The following is a 24333-nucleotide window of genomic DNA, read 5'->3' as shown; positions in this document are numbered from 1 at the left end:
ACAAAGAAAACAAAATCCAGAAAACTGAATATTCCCATTGACCCGATTTTCTAATCAACTGGGAGAATTGTGGGCAGCCCATTTTAGTCTATCACATTAGGCTAGTTGCTCCCACCATTCATAAGCACTAGATAATTGCCAGTTGGTTTTCCATCTGCTCTACAGATGATTTGCTGCATTCTTTATCCAAAGGTAAAGAAATCACCTATCCCTCCTGAGATGAGTTGAAAGAGAAAGAAGCATGGCAAAATCACACCGATAGGCCTGACTATACCTTCAATGGTCCCAAGAGCAGCCCGGCCAATTTTCCCACCTCGCAGTCTGACTCATGCATGTCCGGTGGTGACAATGAAGTAGAAACATGGAATGTTGTACATTCCAGAGGAAGTGTTATCAGGGATCGTTATCAGTGCTGACTTCTTGTTTATCAGTGAGGGAACAAAATAAAATCTCCAAGGTTGTGCCTACTTCAGAAAGTGCCCAGTTTCTTCTGAGTAATGGAGACTGTAGATTTCCTTTCGTGGTGTGCTTTATTTACTTGGTTTCCATCTCTTTCCACCCTCTCTCCCATCCCCCACTCTCACTTCCTCGAGTGAACAATCCTGCCCCCTTGGTGCCTATGTGTTTGCTTTGTTGACATTTATTTGAAACTGTAATCACTGCTTTTCCTCACTCTTTGGTGTTTCTCTCTTTTCCGGACCTTATATTTATAATTTATAGCTTCTGGTGGGAGTATTCTCAAAATTACTGACATCGGAGCCAGTAGCCAACATAGCATTGTTTGAGGATAGTTTCATTTTTTTTTTTTTCCATTACTGTCAGGAAAGGAATAATAACATCCTTGGTGGGGACATAATTTAATACTGGGAATAGATAAAGTAACTCACCAGTAAATTCTACTGAGAGTTATTCTTAAAATAAATGTCTTAACAAAGCCACCTTAGGAGAAGTTTTTCAATCAATTTACCAAGGTCCCATGGTTATCATTTTAAGACAGGTTAAAAATGTGCCAAAAGAAATGACTTTTAATAATAGAACAGGTCCCATTTGGAGCAGTGAGTGGTTCTGTTTAACTGTGGAAAGGAGAAAACACAAAAGCAATGCCAGGCGTAGTCTTTCTAAATGAAAAGGATTTAGGAAGTGGTAACTGTAAGTAATAAACAAAAAATACATTGTTTTTTTTTTTCTTGAAAAAGCTAAGGTTCTGATTCTAAACACAAAGAGTTTCTGTGTTTTGGAACAAAGAACAGGTTTCTCTTTTCCTGTGAGAGTGATTGTTTTCCTTTCTCATATATGTTGCTATTGTCTAAATAAGAAAGCTTGCCATTTATTTATAGCTGGGTTCAGGAAATACATATATACACACAAGGCAGGGTGCGCAGCTCCCCATTTGGAAGGGAACACACAGCAAAAGATTCAGAAGACCATGTCTCTAACATCTTTCCTCTGTTGTTGGAACTGGCACTGTGAGGATGTGCTCATGTGGCCTGCCTGGCAGGGCATCGCCTCAGAGAGCTCAGGCTCCCAAGGAGGAAGATGCAGTCACAGTGAGGGGAGGAGATCTTGCTTCCTCTTTGTGGGTGCACAGAAGCCTTTGTTAAAAGATGAGCATCACTTCAAATATCTTGAGAATGTGGCTGTTGGCTGCTTAGTTCTATGTGCCAACATTTTTCCTAAAAGGGTGGAGGTGGTGTACTGCTCCAGAATGCTGTGTAAAGTGTTCATTGAACCCCAGGGGATGTACTTCCTGCTTCTCACTGTGCCCCAAGCCAGAAGGGAAAGGAGAAAGCACCGAAACCCTCTATAGACACTCTAAATTCCCAAGAGACCCTAGACTCTGGCTAATATCTATGAGTCCTACATGGCTTGGAAGATCTGGGAAGTCAAGTCCCTGCTCTAATGTGCCATTTCTGACTTTTGCCATTTCCCAAAATAATTATTCCACTTTGTGCAAAACATAGTAAGTATTATTGGGATTGGACACAAATGGTGTTTAGTTCAATCCAACAGTCCTTTTCGGAGGCCCCCTTTGGGCTAGACACGACGGCAGTGAGAGGTGGCAAAGAGAAAGACACCCAAGGATAATTCAGTTGCAGACTCTGCCTTTAAGAGATGACAATCTATAATTTAAAGCAGGACAAGCACACGAAGGCGATGCCAGCAGTAAAAAGAAAGTCAACTTCACTTCTATTACAGACACCCCCTTACTGAAGAAGGCACGCGGCAGAGTGGAAATGGTTCTGAAGACCATCTTGGCTGCATCACCGTGGTCTGTTACACAGCTGCGGGTTTGGAGGAATCGGCCTTGCTCCCCAGAGTAGAGCTGTCACAAAATAGAGTGGGAAATGTCTGGCTTTCAGCCCAAGAGAATTTGCATGGCTAGTTGCATTAACAACCAGGCATTTCCGTCAGTCCTAACGTTTCTGGGAATTTTCTCATTCAAAGGACTGGAAGACAGCTACATTCTCCCACTTGTTACTCATGGTTTCTTTGTATTACATCAATTACTTAAAAAAATTCTTGGGCTATGTTGTTTCACAGAACGGTTTAGGACTTATTGGTCAAATACTGAAGCAAAGGTGTATAGAAGGTATTTAGAGATGTTTAGGAAATATTCAGAGCACGGTTGGCTCACTCACAATTGATCTTTTATGAAATATACATATGTACCCATCTCAATGTATCAAAATAGTCAATATTAAAAGGGACAGATTATAGATTCTATTGTGATGTATGATATATGATGTTCAAGCCCACTACTTGTTGCTACTGGATACCTAAAATCCCTCATTTGTTTATACATCCATCAAGGTTTTATTGAGAGCTGACAATATACCAGGCATTAAGCCCAGGCAGTCCTTTTAAGGCTGGGTCAATATAACTACGGATAACATTCTAGAACTATTATGTTTTCATTTTTTTTTTTTATAGTCTTAGTGGATCAACTCAAAATGAACAGAACCTGAGAGAGGTTGTCTTTTAAACATCCTCTCTGGATTGATGGGCTGTACATATCCTAAAACTGAAGTGACATGGTTCTTTTTAGTTAAAGCTGGGCCAACTTTCAATGCCAAATATTCCTTTCGAAGCTAGCTGCCATTTTCTCCACAACTCTCTCTCCTATTTGGAGCTGCTCCTTTTGTTCAGATCATAAGGCCCACTTGAATATGGGGATGAAAGACTTCTGTTATTCAAACTACAACCATAAACTGTATGAACCATTTCTCGAAGGGATCCTCAAAAACAATGGTTTCTGTGGAAGGCTGGGAAAAACTCCCACACTGGGAGGACCGCTCTGAGCTCTGTGAAGGGCTGGGGAGAAGCGTATACGCAGGAGGAACAAGGGAGAGCCTCTGGGTGAGTTATAGTCCTCACTTTCTAATTTCAGGGGTGCAGGGGAAAGAAATTCAGACCAAAGCACCCCTTCCAAAAGGCAAAATCTGGGATCCTATCTCCTTTCTTACCCCTGCCCATGCATTCTCTAAGACTAGCTCTGTCGCTGAAGCAGATCTCCCACAGTCTAGTCCTTGTATGTTGTATCCAAGATATATCTTGTTGCCTCTTTGGCTACTGAAGTCATGCCCTGACTATGCTTCCCCAGATACCTGCACCCTAATTTCACCTTCGAAAATTAACTCCCTTGGGTACTGGAGGCTTGGTGCTCTTTCAGGTTCCCTGTGTCACTGGATAGCAGGAAACAACTGCAGCATTTATTGAGCTATCTTCTATTTATTGGTGGTTCATCTATTCTTCATTTATTTCTCACAACAATTCACTTTTATGCATGAGGAAACCAAAGTTCTTAGAAATTTAATAATTTGTCCAAGGTCACATGTTAAGACAGTAAATCCAGGATTCAAGTCTAGGTACCTCAACCTCCAAGTTCCCATGTTTTTCCTGTCAAACTACCACCTCTCCAACATCCCTTGAAAGACTAGACTCGGAGGGGCACCTGGGTAGCTCAATTGGTTAAGTGTCCGACTCTTGATTTTGGCTCAGGTCATGACCTCACGGTCAGGAGATCGAGCCCCGAGTCAGGTACTCAGCATGAAGCCGACTTGGGAGTCTCTCTCTTTCCTTCTTTCTCTGCCCCTCCCCTGCTGGTGCATGCACATGCACGCTCCCTCTCTCTCAAAATAAATATGTATTTTTTATTTAAAACTTTTTTTAATGTTTAGTTTTTTTGAGGGAGAGAGAGAGAGGCAGAGAGAGAGAGGGAGACACAGAATCAGAAGCAGGTTCCAGGCTCTGAGCTGTTAGCACAGAGCCTGATGCAGAGCTCAAACCCACAAACCGTGAGATCATGACCTGAGCCGAAGTCAGATGCTTAACTGACTGAGCCACCCAGGTGCCCCAAAATAAAAAAAAAAAAAAAAAAAAAAAGACTAGACTCTGAGCTCACAAGCTGGCAGCCTTTGGGCTAATTTTTCCTGTAGATACAACTTATTTAACATGCATATATTTTTTACAGTTTGCATTTAAATGCACTTTAGATGGAGAAGGTCTGGCTCCTGAAGACATCTGAGTTCGCTACTGAACTCCATGGATTGGTTTCTTTAAAGCTGGCTGTTATGTTCTTTAAGTAGATGAAAGATGAGTAGAGCCTTTGGGGATAGAAAAAAAAAACAGTGGGTAAAGAGGCATTATTGCTTCTAGAGCAGCAGAGGGGCAGGCTCTAAAGTGAGAGATAAGAAATGGCCAAACATACACACTTTGCAATGACATCCAGAATCAGTCCTGTTCACTCTGACCCTAGCACTGGTGGATTAATGCTTATTTTCTGTGTGAGTAAATATTCCTTAGTTATCTCATCAGCAGGGCATACATTTAAATTTTCTTTTGCAATAACTGTGATTGCTTTGCTTTGAGTCATTCAAAATCCTCTGCCCAGTCTGCTGGGCACAAACCCGTTTGTGAAAGGGTTGCCTAGGGGTTAGAGAAGAATCTGTCCTCATGAAAGAGCTCCCCCCCCGCCCCCCTTCTGGAAGAAGATGAAGAAATTCATCATTGGGACCTCCAGTTATATCACTCTACCTGAATGTATACTCTTAGACTAGGTGGTTAAAAAAAAATCTTTAATGTATGTTCGGTACTCTGAGATTTTTAGCTCCAGGAAGTAGTGTGTTGGTAAATGTAGGGGAAAATATATACATAATATACCCACATAAGTTTATTATAAATTTTACTGGTATAAAGGATAGGTAACACACAATTTATAAATAATAATAAAACAGTTAATATTCCTTACTGTAAATTTTGTATTGCCAATTGATTCTCACAACAGAATGCTTCCGTTGATTTTTTGCAGAGCTCGTGCATCTGACACCAACCTATTGTTGCAACTGACAAACCAGTGTAGTTCCAACATGGCTATTGGTTGATATTTTTGTTTATCCTAATGAGGCAAGTGAAACAATGAAAACATACATTGGAACTTCGTTTGTTTGTTGATGATATGGGTGACTTCTTTGCTGAATTACATAATAGCTTTTGAATACTGGAAGAATACTCCCTCACTGTAATGGCTCTACAAGTGACACACTTTTAAGTTTAATCTGTGGGATTAAAATTTCTTCCATCAGTTTCTTATGTCTGGACAATCAATAAAAAGCTAAATTAAGTTGATTTTTGTGATGCACACATTCCCACTGTTGCCAATTCCCAGTTACCAACATAACATTATTGAATACAGAGTTGGGAAGAGATATGCAATGGCATGCCATTATCGAATATTACCATCATGCATGTACACAACAGATGTAAAAAACCTTTAAGAGCACAGCTAATGAATGGTAAAATGTAGTACAGGAATTAGGAAGTGATAAGTTTTTAGTATTGTTTTTAGTATAATTTATTTAGTCTTAAGTTCACATAATTTAATGTTTTAAGTTTATTTATTTATTTTGAGAGAGAGAGTGTGAGTGAAAGCAGGGTGGGGGGGGGGCAGAGACAGAGAGGGAGACAGGGAATCCTAAGCAGGCTCCTCACTGTCAGCACAGAGCCCAACAAGGGGCTGAACCCACAAACTGTGAGATCATGACCTGAGCCAAAAATCAAGAGTAGGATGCTCAACTGACTAAGCCACTCAGGCACCCCTACATAACTTAATTTTTAATAATGGCTGTGTTTAACAACCAGCTGGCAAAATTCTGAAAATTTAACAATTGGCTCTCCTAAGCTGGGAGGAGGTGGTTCCAGCGAACCACTGCCCTACACAGGAGACTTCAGTTTTAGAAGACTTGGTTCCTGGATGTTAGTATGAGTTGGCTTTCATTAAAGTTACTTTAAGTAGCCCTACAGCCTCTTTGTTAATGACACAGATAACTTTAGCTTTAAAATTTGGCTCATATAACTTTTGCTTCCTTATGGCAAACAACAATGGGGATTAACCTTCAGTGGGCTTATGAAACTTGAGAACTCTTGGAAGGGTGGCAACTGGGTTTGCTAAAGAGGAGCCTAAATTCACTGATGCTCTCAAACATGCCAAGAAAACGTGGAAAGGCTTTCCCCTTTTCATACTAACTGGAAGCCTAAAGTCTGATTGTCCTATATGTCAAGAATGAAATGAGAATCCATGGTCTGTATTCTTAAACTTGGCACCGATTTAAATCATTGTTTTCCCTTTAAATCTTCTGTTTTATTTCTGGTTATTATGCTATCCTTCATGCATCTTTGTAAGCCACTTTTACAAAATGGGGTGAGGTAGGAGCATATAATTTCAGACAGTTCTTCTAGAAACATATTTTTAAATTATAAACAAAAAAACTAATTATGAAGAAAATCATAAAACACAAGCTTTTTGTAAAAGAATCAACTATGAAAAGTTAAGATTCTAGTGAACTTAAAACAACCATATACTTTTGTCAAAACTCATTGAATTGTACATTTAAAGTGTGAAGTGTATGAAAATTAAGTGTTATTGTATGGAAATTATATTTCAATAAAGCTAATAAAAAAGACTGAAGTCTTCTTTCTCCCCTCTCTGCCACATCTTACTTGTCTCCTTTTTCCTATATGGTAGTGACATGGGTTCATCAGATCTTTTTAATTAATTAAAAAAATTTAATGTTTATTTATTGTTGATAGAAAAAGAGCACGAGCGGGGAAGGGGAGAGAGGGAGGGAGACACAGAATCAGAAGCAGGCTCCAAGCTATCAGCACACAGCCTGACGTGGGGCTCGAACTCACGAATTGTGAGATCATGACCTGAGCCAAACTTGGCTCCTTAACCAACTGAGCCACCCTGGCGTCCCCTTCAGTTGTTTTTTTTTTTTTTTTAAACATACATACTTGAAACAAAATCTGCTTATTTTCCATTGAATTTGTCAGTAAAGGAGTCTGAACATCACAGGTCCAGAAGCTCCAACTCCATTTCCTTCAAAGGCTGGTAATGAAAATCTCTAGAGATGGGCGCCTGGGTAGCTCAGGCATCCAATTCTTGATTTCGGCTCAGGTCATGATCTCATGGTTAGTTGAGTTCAAGCCCCACATCAGGCTCTGCGCTGACAGTATGGAGCCTGCCTGGGATTCCCTCTCTCCCTCTCTCTGTGTGCCTGCCATACTCATGCGAGTCCACACGTGCACTCTCTTTCTCTCTCTCTCAAAATAAGTAGATAAACATAACACAAAGAAAATCTCTAGAGGCTCTGTACCCACGAAGGCAATTACATGTGGCCTTGTTACTCAGTTTCTATAATCATCTCATATTTATGACGTTTTTGCCCATGTGTACGAAGTGGTTCCAATACCTGAAAATAGTATGTTACACAAAAATCTAATAAATGTTGGTACTGTATATAGCTACTTAATTCCTGGCTCCTGAAAAACACTCTTGCTAGCACAGGCTACTTGATGTTCAGGAGTCACTGCTGTCCTTCATCAGGCATAAGCACCTTAACTATCACGTGCTCAGAAGTCACAATTTCTGTGAAATAGGGTGGACAAATCTCATTCATATTTTAGGACTGGGCTTCTCAACCTCAGCACTCTGGATGCTCTTTGTTTATGGGGGCTTCCTGTGCACTGTAGGATGGTTAGTAGCATTCCTGTCCTCTACGTACTACACAGCATCCACTCTCCCACCCACCATGCTGTGACAAAAATATCTCCAGATATTACCAAATGTCCCCTGGGGGGCAAAGTTGCCTCTGGTTGAAAACCACTGTTTTTAGAATAAAGTCATCAAATTTATTTATATTTTAGGAAAAGAGCAGATGGTTATGGGAAAGAGGAGGAAAGTTAACCAGAAAAAGAAAGAAATCAAATTTCCAAATAAGCATACTATTTACTCTTCAATTCTTCCTCTGAATTAACAAGAGCCCTGAAAATAAAGAGATTAGTGTTTAAGAAAACAGCTGTTGTCCCCGTATATCTTTTCCCAGAAACCAAAATACCCTGTACATGACTACAACCAAACCATGGCTAATGGAGAAAACAGCCATCCTCATTTCTCCTACTCTTGTGTGGGGAGTTACCTGGCTTTCTGTGTTTCAAGTTTTATGTTTTGAAATGGGGTGGGGGAGAAACCTTGTTTCCTTCTGGATATGGCCTTTGCTAGTGTCAGACAGTGAATGTTGATAAAATAATCTGAGCAGCTGGGGAAGTGGTGTCATTTTATAGACTACTGAGAATCATAAGTTTGAGAACTAGGCACGAATTTGGAAATTATCAAGCCCATTTCTCTCTTTTTTTAATGTTTATTTATTTTTGAGAAAGAGAGAGTGTGCATGCAAGCAGGGGAGGGGCAGAGATGGGGGGACAGAAGATGTGAAGCAGGCTGTGCACTGACAGCAGTGAGCCCTACGTGTGGCTTGAGCTCCTGAACTGGGAGATCGTGATGTGAGCCAGAGTCAGACGCTCAACTGACTGAGCCACCCAGGTGCCCCTTACAGAAATTCAGAGAGATGAAAGACTGACTTACCTAAAAGCACACAAAATTAGTGAACTGCAAAGTGAGGACTAGATCTTAGCTCTCCTGCCTCAGTCCAGGCTTTTCTACTGGTCTTAGTTTGGTGGAGAGAATTTAAGTGGGACAAGAAGGAACAACATCAACTCCTCCCCTATCTCCTCCTCCACGTCCACTTTAAGGGGGTCTCTTTTCTCTACAAGATCTAGATAAGAGTGTCTTGCACCTTATTCCTTGATTTGTGTAACATTATAGAGAACCAGTGGTTCTCAACCCTGGTTACACATTAAAATCATCCAGGGAGCTTTTTAAAAAGTACAGATTTCTGGACCCCAACCATAGAGATTTTTTATTTAGTTGGTCTGGAGGCAGACAAAACAACAGTATTTCTATTTAAACACTTCTCCAGGTATCTCTACTATGTAGACAGGATCGAGAACCAGTATTCTGTGCCCTCTCCATAATCTCTACCAATCTTGGGGGTAAATAAAGAGTGAGAGGGGAAAGGAGGCAGCTTATATTCTCATGTTATCTCTCGTCCTAGCTTCCAGTGAATTAGATCCATTCAGAGGTACAGTTATTTTATAGGTGCTACCCTTCTTTTAAACCATGGCAACATAAACAGGGACCTCAGGCTTCCTTTGATTGCCTCAAAAAATCTTATTCACATAGGGTAATAGATTTTTCTCAAGTTTGGCAGGTTGGAGTACTGCAGTAATAAGAACACTTAGAGAACTCTGGTGTTCTTCAAAGACTTGCCAACCTTGCCTTGTGCCTCAGGCCACTCCTCACTCCCTTTTTAATTCTCTCTCCCTGTCTCCACGTTCCTAGCGCTTCTAACAAAGGACATTTGTTTTTGCTTTCTCTCTTGCTGTATTGTCTGGCGACCCCAAGCCTTCAAGGATCCCACCTTTCACCCCAAAGGAGTTGTATGTTCCTAAATAAAGACAATTCCCTCCTTCAGAACAATTCAGGATTTGCTTCCCCCACATCTGTTCTTTGCTATCTTCCTAACTACCCCACTTTTCATTTGCATATCCACACAGCCCAGTGTAGCCCACATAGTAAGGGGAAATTAATTCTACCCTTGACTCTAGGCCAGGGACTCCTTTCTTGGTTCAGAACGCGTCGTGTCTCAGTAATATTTTCACGGTGCCTTGAGGCCAACAAAACCTAATCACAACCAAAATAAACACAATACTCCTGTCCAAAGAATACCCTAACACTTTTTGTTTATTAAGTAGTTAGGTCCAAGCAATCTAACAGTAGAATTGTGTGTGATGTCTGACAGGTACATCTGTGCTATTTTTGAAAATTTAAAATAGGCCATGGGGCCCCCCCGTGAGTTTGCTGCAGTGTCTCAGCAGGCCTCCGTGCAATCAGGGAATTGTAGCTCCAGTGTAATTCACTCCTTGGTTATAGTCAGTGGTTCAGGGATGGGCAGACGCCCAATTCAGACTAATAAGAATGGACAAGATCCGAAGGAAGTGTCCTTACTTTTCTAAGAAGATTAATGTCTCTCTTCCTGAATACAGGTGAGCAAGCATGTAGTCAGAAAGCTGCTGGCAGTCACTGTGCTGCCCTGAATGGGAGCCAGCTTTATGGTGAAGTGCATCTGTGTAAGGTGAAGAAGAGAGACAAAAGAATCTGGTTCTTTGATGGCATCATTGAGCAGATCAATCAAACCTACTGTCAAGTCTGCATTACTTTAGAGCTACGGGGACCAATAAATCTCCGTTGTTTTGACAGCTTGAATTTTTCTCCTAATGCCTAATGAACACGAACAGCCTTCATCAATTAGGACTAAATTTGGCTATAATAGAAACTACCTGCTCTCCAAAGAGACTTTATTTTTTAAAAAATTTTTTTTTTTTCAACGTTTATTTATTTTTGGGACAGAGAGAGACACAGCATGAACGGGGGAGGGGCAGAGAGAGAGGGAGACACAGAATCGGAAACAGGCTCCAGGCTCTGAGCCATCAGCCCAGAGCCTGACGCGGGGCTCGAACTCACGGACCGTGAGATCGTGACCTGGCTGAAGTCGGACTCCAAAGAGACTTTAAAGAGTTTATTTCTCTCTGATATGAGAGTTTTGAGGTTATAGTGTCATCAGGAGTCCAGGGTCCTTCTAGCTTTTTGCTCTGCCATACCTAGGATCTAGCCCTTGTCCTCGTGGTATAAAATAGCTGCTGGATGCTCCAACCATCACATCCCGTTTTCAAGCAGTAAAATTCAGGAAAGGGAAAAGGGTACAACTCTTCCCTTTCAGTCCAGATCCTGGATTTCACAGCCAGCACTTCTACTTTTATCTCATTGGTAATACTTAGTTTCATTGTTATAACTAGTACAAAGGAAGCTGAGAAATGACTATTCCAAGTGGCAATGTGCTCATTTAAAAGGAAGGATGGGATAAGAAGCTGGAAAAGGCCACTAGCTGAGAGTCATTTATTGATTCAGAAAGTAATATACATAGTTTTACCTTTCCATTATATATATTTTGATCCCTTGGGTGATTGACATACTACTTGAATTCGATTAAGTCAAAGTATCCAAGTCATCCCAGAAGGACAGACGATTTTTGAAAAGCTTCCAGAGAGGCACAGTTACACCACTGGCCGTTTGTGCAGTGTTTTGCAGCAGTGCTTGGCGGATGGTAGATGCTTAATACACATTTGTTAAATGTTGAATGAATGAATAATCTTTTAGCAATGCATTTCAACATTTCAGTAACTATTAAAATACTCCTAAAGTCTCCAGAGGCAATTTCCTATAAGACACACTTACTCAGAGCTCAACCTTTAGTGAAAAGCAATGAAGAGTTGCCCATCAACACTTGTGCCATATCCTGTGCAATCAACACTGGTTACTGAATCTCTGACTTTAATCAGCTTTGGTTGCTCTCCAGAAGCCCTTCTCAAATTCTCCCTAACAAGCTGAAGGATGGGACCAAACTTCTTACCCAAACAGAGATCTGGGTTTCCTTCCTCCTTCCACTATTCCTACTTGAAGAATTTAGTATCATGTTTATTTTCAAGCCAGAGGATGGTAGGGCTCAGAAGAAATGTAGACTTTTCTATTCAAGTCTGATGGCCTTTTTGCCTAATGAGAATTAGAACTTGCTTCCGATACATTGTTTTTAATAGGCAAGTGTTATCAACAGAGAGAAAGGCACCAGATGTAACACATGATATGTATCTTTTACTCTGTAAGCATCCCCCCCCAGTAAAAAGATACATCATTTTAGAGAAAAGTTAGTTGTTCATAAGCATTTGTATTTCAATCATCTAGTGGAATTCTGCATTGTTTTCTTTCCCACGAGAGCTATTTCTCTGAAGTGCCAGTTATTTCTACTCAATGTGATATTATTCTGAATGATAGCAGGTGGCATTTTCTGTTCACTCTGTGGATTCCAGACAGAGCCAGTGTTTCTCACAGTGTGATCTGTGGATTACCTGCATCCAAATCATGCAGTGGTTCCTGGGCTCCATCCTCCTAGTCTTGCTGAATCAGAATTTCTCCTGGTGAACCTCAGGAATGTGACGTGCATTCAAATGTGCATTTTGGGTGATCCTTGGGCATACTAAAGTTTAACACCCAGTAACTTAGACTTCTCAAATTAAATGAACATGATTTTCACACCGAAAAGGTATTATTACTGCTACTGATATTACAACTACATGTGAGCTATCTTGAGCTCTTATCACTTGCCAGAGTGTGGATGGAAAAACAAATGAGTGACTAGAAAATGTGCACGAGATGTAATAGATTCAACACCTTTCATTTAGCTTCCAATTGCCATTTTTTGGTTTTTATTTTATTTATTTATTTTTTTTGGTTGAACTCTGTATGATGAGTCACCTCTGGATTTGTGGTCACAGCTTTGAACTTAATTCCACTTCAGAAAGAGATTAAAAGGGAATGGCTGTTGTAACATATTTCCAAAGCTTCCTTTTTTAACATCTGCAGACAGATAGTGTTTGAGTAATAGTGGGCCTCAACTGCAGCATCCAATGATCATAAATGAAAAGTAAATTTAGAAATATTCTTTTTCTTTCCCAGAGAGAGAGAGAGAGAGAGAGAGAGAGAGAGAGAAAAGAGAGAGAGAGAGAGAGAGTGTATGTGCACACACATGCATGTTGGGGAGAAGCAGAGGGAGAAGGAGAGAGAAAATCCCAAGCAGGCTCCATGCCTAGCACAGAGCCCAATGTGGGGCTGGACCCCATGACCATGAGATCATTACCTGAACCGTAATCAAGAGCCAGATGCCCAACCAACTAAACCCTCCACATGCCCCAGATCTAGAAATATTCTTACAGATTGCTGGACTAATATGACATTTTGAAAGATAAAAATAAGGAGAGAGAGTGATTTTTAATAGCACTAGAAACACTAGTGGAATGGTTTTGCAGGAAGGTGGTGGCAAATTTAATTTGTTTCTCTTGCATGTCATTATTTCAAAGGATGGCCTAATTCTGGTATTGTATGAGGTGGTATGGATGGTTTCCTTAGAGGCTGGAGAATAATTCATGGTTAACATGTCACTTCTAATTTAGGGTCTATATTTTACCATATGCTTTATTAACCTTCAGCCAAGCAATAGGATACTCATTAACACCTAAGGCATGTAATACATGTGATTTCCACAGAGAAACAGTAACCTAAAACTCAACCATCCTCCCTACTAGCTCAACTGATACATTTCCTAATCCCTTCAACATTAAGGGTACTGGTGTTGGCATGGCCCAGAGTATCACATAGGCCGTGCTGTGATGCATCATTTCAGCCTGTGACACAGAAATCATCCTGTTTTTTTTTTTTTTTCAAAGGAGGGGGCCAGTCTCTTGCCAACTCACTTCAGCGAAAAAAACAACAGGACACTGCTGGAGATGGAGGGCATGTAAATATTGAAGTGATTTTTTTGGTGTGCCTTGAGAGTGAGTAGATAAAGATAAAAAAATAAATAAATGGAAAAGAGTAAAGGACAGAGACTCCAAATTTGGAGGAGGCACAGACTGCTGCCAATGGAAAGTGAAATGGGAGCCAACCCCGTTAGTGTCTTACGAGCTTAGACATCGGATGTCTACCCGAGCCACTGTCAGTTAAATATGTCTGAGTATAGCTCAGTTCCCAAAATGTGACGAGGTCAGTGAAATCCAGCAACATACTTCTGCCCACTGATCTTCTATAGTTTGTTCCTGTGTGGAAGGGGAGGACTGAGTTCATGGTCCTCATGATAGGTCCTCCCAGATAGGGAGAACTGGAACTCTTTTCCCCAAATTCCACCAAAGTCACCCATCTGGTAGTCATTTCTGAAGTCATTTTGTTCATCATTGTCCCCTAGGACCTAGTACAATGCCTGGTACAGAGTAGGAGTTCTATAAATATCTGTCAAAGTGCTGATCGGCTCCTTTTTTCTCCCATGCTCCTCACATCCCTCAGTCACAGTGTTCTATTACTTTTCTAAACGGAACTCAGCTTCTGTACAGCCCTTTCTATTTTCACGGCTATTTCCCTCGTCCAGACCTCCTCTTCTTTATTTCTGGACTGTGTGATGGCACCGAACTAATTTTATTCCTCCTAATCTTTATCCCTGTTAAATCATCACAGGCATACTGCCAGATAGATTTTTCTGAAACACCACCTTCAGCTTTTACACCTCTGCGAAAAACTCTGAGTGCCTCCCCACAGCCTGCAGGTAAGAAATCCCTCACTCTTTGACTTCTGGACCAGCCCCAACTTATGTCTGGAAACTTAACTTTCTTTCCCTGCACCCAGCCCTTGCTCCAGCCATTGTCTATGGATCATAAAATAGACATTTCCCTAGTTCTCCTGCTTGTAGTAACCACTCCTTCTCTATGGCAGGCTTGCTTGCTGTTCATTCTGGTCTACTCAGACTTTGACTCCTACTTCCTGTGATCACTCCCCCCTTAGTACTCCCATCCTCTCTATGAGGACCCTGTACTTATTACTCATTTATCTTATGTTACACTGTGACAGCATTTATATCTTCATGTCCTGTCCTATATCTTCAATCAGGCTGGAGGGACCTTGAGGGCAGAGACTGTTTCTCACTCATCTCAGTGTCCCCTGTGTGTGGGGAAGTATCTTTCATATAGTTGCTGCTCAATAAAGAGTTGCTGGAAGCTCATCCAGCAATAGGAAGCTCAAGCTTCAAGCTCAGCTGTGACTCTTTTCCTCTGCCCCGGTTTTATTTTTTCAATTGTCTTTAAAGAAGCCTTTCTGCAAAAGGGACAGTAACAAGGGCTTTTGGGAGCTTCACTTTTTTTCCTATTAGATTTTTATGTATAAATTACAAAATGATGTTTGTTAGATATCCAATTTGATAGTAGGATGCCATTGATGCCTCCTTAAAGAAAGATGGAATTAGGTTGGAGTCTGCTGTGGTTTTCTATCCTCAAACAGGCATGAAGATATTCAGCTAAGCACAAGTCTTCAATCACCCACAGCCATCGAAAGAACAATGTCACAGTGATCAAAGAGTCTACAGTCAACCCACTTTGGAACTATCCCTGTTCTGGTGCTACTTTTTGCCAGGTGTTTGCACATCCTCATGTTCAAGACACAGTCCTTTACCCTGAAATTTCCAATGGAAAAGAATGAAGCTCTCATTTTCTAGTGAGGCTGATTCAACTTTGTTTAGAATGAGATTGAGTACAGGAGACAGGGGTCACCCATGGGGAGAGTTGGTGGCAGAGCCAGAATGACAACCCATGGATTACCCAAGATAACAAAGTTATCTGCTTAGTTCTCATAGCCATTTTGGACCTTTGGACAACTATGCTTCTTTACTAGAATCAACATATGATTATTTATTTATTTTAATGCTTATTTTTTTTTTTTGAGAGAGAGAGTATCAGTGGGGTGGGGCAGAGAGACAGGAGGACAGAGCATCCAAAGCAGGCTCCAGGCTGATAGCAGAGAGCCCAATGTGGGGCTAGAATTCATGAACCCAGAGATCATGCCCTGAGCTGAAGTTGGACGCTCAACCGACTGAGCCACCCAGGTGTCCCAACATACTATTATTTTCAAAGGTACATTCTTTAATATCAGTAATGGTGTGTGAAGTTTAACCTTTTTGCCTCTTTGGCACAAAACTTCACACCTTGAGATCAGGTCCTGTTAGATGTGTGTGTGTGTGTGTGTGTGTGTGTGTGTGTGTGTGTGTGTTGGGGGAGGGGGTATGGAAACGTGAGTCAAATGCAAATATCCTGCCCTCAGAAAATGATAACAGCGATTTTTTGGTCACTTGGAATATTTTAATAAGGAATTTTAGCATGCCAAATGGATTAAATATTGGCATTCAAGCTATTGCCCAGTTAGGTGTTATATTTTAAGTTATGCAATGTTGAACTCCAGGCAGCAAAAAGGTAAGGAGTTTCTAGCTTTTGATGGCTTTAATCATGACACTTTCTCTACTTTTATTGCTACGCAGAATGCATACTTTTGCACCTACAATGCATAGTGGCTGGATTCTTCAGGTGTGTGTTATTCAGGATTCTAAGCTAGGTGCTTTTGGAAGTTGCAGAAATCCATGAGGGCAGTGTGGCTCTCAACTTCATCTGTGCTCCTAGATCATCTGTGGAGCTTTCAAAAATGCAGATGCTGGGGCTTGAACCCAGACCCAGAATGTTAGGGTTCTCTGGGATAGGTCCAGGGCAGTGTGTTTTCAGAAAGTTCCGCAGGTGGTTTTAAACCACACTTCTCATTAGAAAACACTCATTTAAAGTCACTTAGGCCTTTTCTTTTGTAAGCAAGAGTCTTGGATTCAAAGGCCCATTCAGAGGACATTTGTTCAGTCACACAACAGATGCTTGATTTCCCCCTATAACATCCCATAAAGTCTATTGAGTATTTTTTGATGTCCCATCGTATAATGGACAGAATAAATGGTCCTTTAAATGTAATTTCTTCCTCTGAAATTTTCCTGAAACCTCAAGAGAATAAAACCCTATTATTATTCCCTTTCTCCTACTTGGCTAATTTTGCCTTCTTCCTGCCTTGGAACTAGTGCTGAAATTCAGCATGGCTGTTTTGGTCTCACAGCTTCAGATTATTTATGGCCCTATCATGCCAAAGTATTTTATTTTGGCCACCCCAGCCTTGTTGGCATACAGCTCTGGGAATATCGTCAGATAAGGCAACCGCTGCCAGGAAAAAAGCATAAACAGTTGTTACAAACTCAGAGGCGATTTGGTTTTCTGTTAATTTCTTAATTCAGGCATGGTAGATTTTTTTTTAAGTCATTGTTTTGTGGGTCTCATGAATACAACTAGAACAGACAACCAAATAAGAAGACTAAATTAAACCTACAATGGGACTGTCAGCATATATTTCACAGAAGAGACCCAAAGTGGGAAATCTTGTGGCTACACACCATAATTCCCTGTGACAACAACAACTAGAAATGCAAAGTCTTTATTTTTCCATTTCAATCACCCTGTTGATACTAGTTAGGTCTCATTCTGTCTTTTGGTTTTTGCTATTTGTTGTTCCAGTTATCATCAAAGGAAATTCCAGGCAATAAAAAAACATACAAAATCCAAACACATTAAGGGTTTTTCCATTTCTTTCTTTATGTGACCATCTATAAAATAACATGGACATTTTTGGACAAAAAATCAATGCTGACGCTGAGTCAAAACGAGAGGAAATACTGTCTGAGTGACCTCTGTTATATAGTTAGTCATTCAAAAGAAAAAACATGCTTCGTGCTATGGAATTTAAATTCTCTGCGAAGCAGCCCATGTCCTCATTCAAGAAATCTTACAAATGCAGTTAGTTATTTCAGGAAGTAGATAAGAAACCAAAAGACATTTCCATCAAGATACGTTATGAGCATCTTAGTTTAAAATTACAAGTCTACTGGATTTCCACTTACTATATTTCAGCTCCATTTACATGACAAGGACCAAAAAAAGGAGTGGTGAACTCATAATTCTTTTCTTACCATATCCTTTTAGTACTTCTATCAAAAGCATTTAAAAATAATAATTTGTTGTGATACAAAAGAATGGAATTTTAATTTTAAAAAAGACCAATAAACAAAATTGTAGATGCCAAAAGGAGCAAATAACTGGTTTCCCTGAGGGGTTAGGAAGGTGAGAGCACTCCGCTTGCTGCCTGGCCAGCAGATGGCACAGCCCCCCCAGCTTGTCAGTTCCATGGGGCTTCCCGGTTTGAGCTTCCTCATCTCCCTAGTTTTGGGAAAATTTCAGCTAAATGTCACCCTCCCTCTTACTCTGCCTCCCTCCCTTTGTCTTTCCTTCCTTTCTCCACTCCCCCCGCCCCCTGCTTAATTGACTGGAGGACTGAATGCCACCAAGGAGATTGAGTTAAAAATCAATATAGTGAGTCCCTCCAGAGGGCAGGAATTACAGTCTGTCCTCCTATGACAGAGACCATGTAATTAATCCAGGTTCCTGGAAAGCAAGTCGATTTTGGAATGGCTCTAGAAAAAAAAAAATGGATGAGATGTGGCACAAATCTACTTGTTGTCATGTCTTTGCCTCCCCAACTTTATTGAGGTATAACTGACAAAACTTGTATATATTTAAGGTGTATAAGGGCTGGGGGGAGGGAAAATGGGAAGATGTTGCTCAAGGGGTATGAAGTTTGTCTTTTTTTTCTTCATTAATAAAATAAAAAACAAGCTCGTCTGCAGGAAAGACAGGAATCATGTAGCAGGTAAAGTAAGGGTTTAAGGGTTAGACCCAGATTTTGGAAAATTACTTTATGTAACTTAATTTCAGCCCACTTCCAATAATACATTATATACATAATTCTGTAACTTTAAAAATTATAAATACAAAATAGCCCACTGGACCACAATTCCCTTACCTCTTAAAGTTTTGTCTTTTGTTTAACTTTAAATGAATGAAATAATAGAATACGTATTTTTTGGTGATTGAATTCTCTTGCAGTTAGAAGGGCAGGATGAAGGTATAATTGCCCAAAGGCATGAGCAGAATTATGGAAAGTATGGGGAAAACACTATAAAATGGACACGTTGCTCTAAAGATGAATTTTGCTTAGATAATAGTATTTCAAGGGTAAAACTTGATGTTAAATGTCTTTAGGTATTTGTTCAAATCAACCTAACCTCCAGCACCTTGGCCATATCAACAGGAAAATGCAGTAATAATATATCCTTTATTCCTTCCTTTCATTAAATATACTCTGTGTTAAATGTGTATTAAATGTGCCCTGTATTAAATGTGTTCTGGCTTTTTAGCAGAGAGTTGCTCAAGTCTTCCTAGACTGATGATTTCATTTAAATATACAATGCACACACTGTTAAATCTACTACAACCTAGACAGATATGATGACTATCTCCATAAGATCCCACTTCATTAACCAAAATTGATTGCAACCCATTACAAAGTGTTTCAAATGCAATAAGTCTAACCAGAAACCCTTGGGCTCTCAGCTTTGCATGAATATGTAAGAAATAGTTTTCTGGCTCTGAAGGAGGCAAGTATTCCACAAGCAGTGACAGATGTGGGAAGTATTCAAGCTCTCAGTGTGTGGCACAGGAAGGCATGATTCACCTGTTTAAGTGTTATGCCCTTCAACGAGATGCCCAAATGGCCACAGGCTTCTCTACAGAGACATCAAGATTTGCAAGGGAAAAACAGACATCTGGGACCAAACTCACATCTTTCCTGATGGGTCAGATCCTGGACACTGCAGCAAAAAAAATGGGAAGAGGTAGTGGGTAGTTGGAGAGAGGAAAGGAGAAAGAGGAAGCCTAGCCAGAATAATTTTATGGCAAAATAATTGGGAAAAGTTTTCCAATTGAAAAAGAACAGGTATAGAGTGAGGTGGGCAACTGGGAGGAAGAAAATTAAGGCCCAGGAAATCTGATTCCAAAACCCCGAGATTGTATTCAAAATGTTTTATTTCATCAGATCTCAGTATTTTCAACTGTCAAATGGAAAAAAATATGTGTTCACTATGCGCAAATGATCTATTTGTTTCTATCCATTTGTCTTTCTGCCTAACTATATCAGTACTGATATCTCCAAATTAGTAGTAGGACTTGCCACACTATCAATTTTATTGACTTTTCTAATACAGAAGCCAAAACTGTTCTCAAATAAATAAACAGTTGAGTTCACTAAATCTGAATTTCACCAACCCACCTAGTTCCGACCTGAGAACATGCCTGCATGGAGATCTCACTATTCTTACTTTGTCCATCTGCTTTCACTATAAATAAGAGAATCTTTTTGATGCTAGAAACATGGCAGGTAGGCATTAGCCAACTCTACAGGCCTGTGGCTTAGGAAGCTGATGGAAAACATGATCTCCAAAGAGTGAATGCCTTTCTAGTGAGGATTATTTATAGCTTCTGACACAGAAGGTTTCAAGTATAGAGTGAGCATCATTATTAACACTAACTCAAATAGACTCTACAGGAAGGAGGACTGTAAAGTCCACATAGGAGGCCCTTAAAAGATGTGACCTTAGAGGACTTGACTTGACAATGGGAAGGGAAAGATGAAGGGAGAAAAAAAAGGTGGTGAGTTACTAAGGCATACAATGGGACTTGGGGCTTGGCTTTCTTTTCCCAGGTTATCAGTGGTCCTCTTTTCGGATTGCAAGGTCTTTCCCCTTCTTCTTTTTTTTTTTTTTCAAAAGGAATGCTGGTTCAACATCTCTAAAGCAATACAAACCCTTCGCTTCAGAAGCCCATGTTCAAAAGCCATGTTTCATGGAGAAAAGCTCATCTTCTTCCTCACTTTTAAGTCCCTATTTCTTCAGACTTCATCTGCTCCATCTAGTTGTATCTCCCGGAGCTCACAGGAAAACTCTTCATTGGTTAGACTAGTTTGTATGTGTCTGGCTCAGTCTTTACTTATACTGTGTCCCCACCTGAAACACTGTCTCACTGAATCCCGCCCTGCCAAATCCTTTAAGACTCACATCTAGGCCCATTTTTGTCTGTGAAGTTTTCTCCCAATATCTAGGCTTCAAGGAGCTCCACCCTGTCTTGTGAAAGCAGTCAGGACTACTTCATAGAATGTTTTGTTAGTTAACCATAGTTGTATTATTTCTTAATTTGTTAGATGTTTGCTTCTCTAGACTATTTGAGTAAGTGACCTATCTGAATTAGGGACCAAGCTACTTGAGTTAGGGATCTAGTCTACCCAGAATGGCAGATGGGGCTACTTTTTGTAATTTGTTTACCCAGAAGAGGTTCCTTCTGCTAATTAACACAAGAGCACAGTATAAACCAGTTTCAGCCCTCTCCCTCCCTTATACTCAATTTCAGACATGTGCTGACCAACCCAGCTGCCATGGATAAACACCACAGTTAGACCCTGAGGAGAAAAATAATCTTCCTAGATCCTTTGAGTGATACCATCCATCAAATACTTTCTTTCAAGGCACGACCTTCTTTATTTGTAAAGTTGACATAGCCATCCAGATGAAGCAGAACAAAAAAGGGAGCATAGAAAAAGCCACCAAATTCAAGTTCTGAGGCAGGTTGTTTAGCAACAATTGTTAAAGTCCTAGAAATACAATCAAAGATATGGTATGAGAAAAGGAAGATGGAAAGGCCAGCAGAGCTGGCTGAAGAAGCTGCAGAAAATGCAGGGGGAAAATTCAGTAAATGGCAGGCAATGATTTCTTCTGAGACAAACTGCGCCAAGTCTAGCGCGCAGGTAGACAGGTAAAGACCTAAAAGGGCACAAAAATTAATTGTGCACCTTGGGGCACAGACTTCCTCTCTTTGCCTGAGAAGAACTTCTCTCTTTAGTCCTTCAGTAAATCATGAGGAGGGGGTGGTAATGCCAGCCCACCATTTAGTGCTAGCCTCGGGGCCTGCGGTGAGTCATTTGATCTAGTTTTCATCTGCAAAATGGAGATACTATCGCCTCTCTCACTTATTTATTCATCCATTAACCTGACTTTTATTAAGGGCCCACCATGGACCAAGCACGAAGGAGAACAATGGTGAGCAAAACAGACACAGTCTTTGCCCTGAAAGAGCGTCCAGATGATCTCACGGGGCTGTTACAGAGAAGGAATGGGTCTTTGGACTATAAAGCACTGTAGCAGTGGAAGGTTTTCTTCATTATCAATGACTTCCACTATTGACCTAGCTGTGTGATTTGGGCAAATTACAATTTTTCTGTGCTTTCCTATTCTCACCTGTGAAATGAGACAAATTCCTGTCCTAAAATTTAAGTGTTCTAAATGCAAACAAAGAAGTTATGGTTTTTATGTACTTCCCAATCGTGCCTTTCTAAAAGATCATTATCAAATATTTCAGACATACAAAAGGGTAAGAATAATAGAACAACCCCTTGTGTACCAACTATCTTACTTAGGAAAAGTGCTACTGGCTGCATGCCTTCCTTTTTCCAGGAGGAAATAACTGTGATGAGTTTGGTATTTTTTTTTTATTTTAATTGTTTTTAATGTTTACTTATTTTTGAGAGAGGAAGAGAGACAAAGCATGAGTGGGGAAAGAGCAGAGAGAGAGAGGGAGACACAGAATCCAAAGCAGGCTCCAGGCTTTGCACTGACAGCAGAGAGCCTGACACAGGGCTTGAACTCACAGACGGTGAGATCATGACCTGAGCCGAAGTCGGATGCTTAAACGACTGAGCCACCCAGACGCCCTGAGTTTGGTATTTCTTATTCTGTCTGAATCACGGCCTTCCTAGGAAACCTGGTGGATGAGTAAGAATGCTTCACCAGTGATGAGTTCTTCCAACACTTAGGTGTTGCTGGTTCTCAATGAATCTGAGGTCACGATAGTATATCTGAGAAAGTTCCAGTACCAGCCTATTCTCTTCCCCCCAGTCCTGCTTGCTGCCTGCCCAGTAGACAGAATTAGAAAAAAACATGTGGTAGGCATTGCCTGTTGCATTAAGAAGCATAGTTTTGTTTCTACCTTTAGGGCCTTCTGTGCAGATTCACTGGATCCAATTGCGATTAGGTTAGGCCCAGCCATGCTGCAGAAACTCTTCAAATGCAAAGCATCAGCCACCGGGACTGTGGAGACTGCATAGTCCTATGTGTATAATAGAAACAAGCAGTTTGGCATTGCAGAATAATTCTAAAACCGATTTAAACCTGCCCCAAATATGCCTATTTCTAAAGAGGGTGCCAGGGGCCCTGAATATCTGGAAGAAGAACTGGGACCTGTAGGTTTTGGTATTGCCAATTAAATAAAGACTACTTTTAAGAAGAAAGTGCAGAGACTTCTCTCAGATGTGTGATTGTGTCAACACCTAGCTTTGCTGCTTGATCTACGGAGTGGGCTACTCTGGAAGGATATGTCTGAAAATCCTGTGCAAACTAGAACCTCACACCCTCAAGATGGAAAGAGCTTCTTGGGGGTTATATCCCTTCCTAAGCCGTCTGGTGAGTCAATCTATTAATAATCAATAGAGTAAAGGGACCATGAGAGGATGTACGTGCAATATCTAGCACAGCTTCCAGCACATAATAGGTACCCGAGTACAAGTGATCCTTGATTCCAATCCGAAAAATCTACACTTCATGTTAGAGTTAGCTGAGTCCCCAGAATTTTTTTGAAGTCATTTATTGTGCCAGGAAATCTGCTAGGTGGTTGCATGATTATACACTGAGAGATATTAAATAGAAGACGTCCATGATAACTTTGTCTTTTGTGGCTATGGTAGCCCAATGCAGCTTATTTATTGAGAAATTTGAATTTGATAACTCTTAAAACTTCTAGCAAATGTACAAATATTAGGCATTATTTTGCAAAGCTGGTGACATATAGATACCATTATTCATGACATACTGATTCAATGTGTCTATGAATATTTATTAAATAATTACTGTATGCTGGGCATAAATTATCCTTTACCTACCTTAAAAGTATCAGCCAAGATTTCAGCACCTCGTTGATTTGTCCTTTTGGAAAGGCCCACAAAAAATTCTCTGCCTATAATAAATGTCATGGAACATAGTGAGTATGTGGCACCAGTGACGGCACACTATTTCTTTATCTGTAAATAATGACCTTAAAGCACCACACAGTTCTTTCCTATCACAGAAGGCAGCTCTGCTTGTACTCTGACCCCTGCTCTCTTTACACTAAACTGATTTCAAACCACAGTAAAACCTTGGATTGCAAGAAGCTTGTTCTGCCAAGTGTTCTGTAAGATGAGCAAACATTTCTAATAAATTTTAATTTGATAAACTAGTGATGTCTTGCAATATGAGCAGTACAAGACGCCGAATGTCATGATCGCAACTGAGCCAATGGTTCTCGAAATTCCCTTTGATATACAAGTGCTTTGGATTATAAGCATGTTTCCAGAACGAATTATGCTTGCAAACCCATATTGTCCTTAGAAAAACCTTTTTCAAATTCACAGATGTGGAAAGTAGAACAGTGGCTGCCAGAAGTTGAGGGGAG

General features: G+C 40.5%; 1 protein-coding gene and 1 long non-coding RNA gene across 3 annotated transcripts in view; one reads left to right on the top strand and one right to left on the bottom strand.

The window, feature by feature from the left end:
- LOC124516510 (uncharacterized) overlaps positions 1-5903 on the top strand; it is a 31609-nt gene extending 25706 nt beyond the window's left edge. Inside the window, exon 3 of the long non-coding RNA XR_006963052.1 lies at positions 5309-5903. This is a non-coding gene — a long non-coding RNA (uncharacterized LOC124516510). The remainder of the gene's footprint in view (positions 1-5308) is intronic.
- The window catches only part of DDAH1 (dimethylarginine dimethylaminohydrolase 1), a 135683-nt gene that overhangs the window by 6677 nt on the left and 104673 nt on the right, over positions 1-24333 (bottom strand). For both annotated transcript variants that reach the window (XM_047085864.1, XM_047085865.1), the window contains 2 exons: positions 23783-23856; positions 22834-22953 (listed from right to left, as the gene is read on the bottom strand). In XM_047085864.1, coding sequence (XP_046941820.1) covers positions 22834-22953; positions 23783-23856 — 194 coding nt within the window. The remainder of the gene's footprint in view (positions 1-22833; positions 22954-23782; positions 23857-24333) is intronic.

Source organism: Lynx rufus, unplaced genomic scaffold, assembly GCF_022079265.1.
Source record: "Lynx rufus isolate CCGP_SWC_20201006 ecotype Redwood Valley unplaced genomic scaffold, mLynRuf1.p SCAF_2, whole genome shotgun sequence".
Taxonomy (NCBI): domain Eukaryota; kingdom Metazoa; phylum Chordata; class Mammalia; order Carnivora; family Felidae; genus Lynx; species Lynx rufus.
This window is presented reverse-complemented; position numbering and strand designations above follow the sequence as displayed.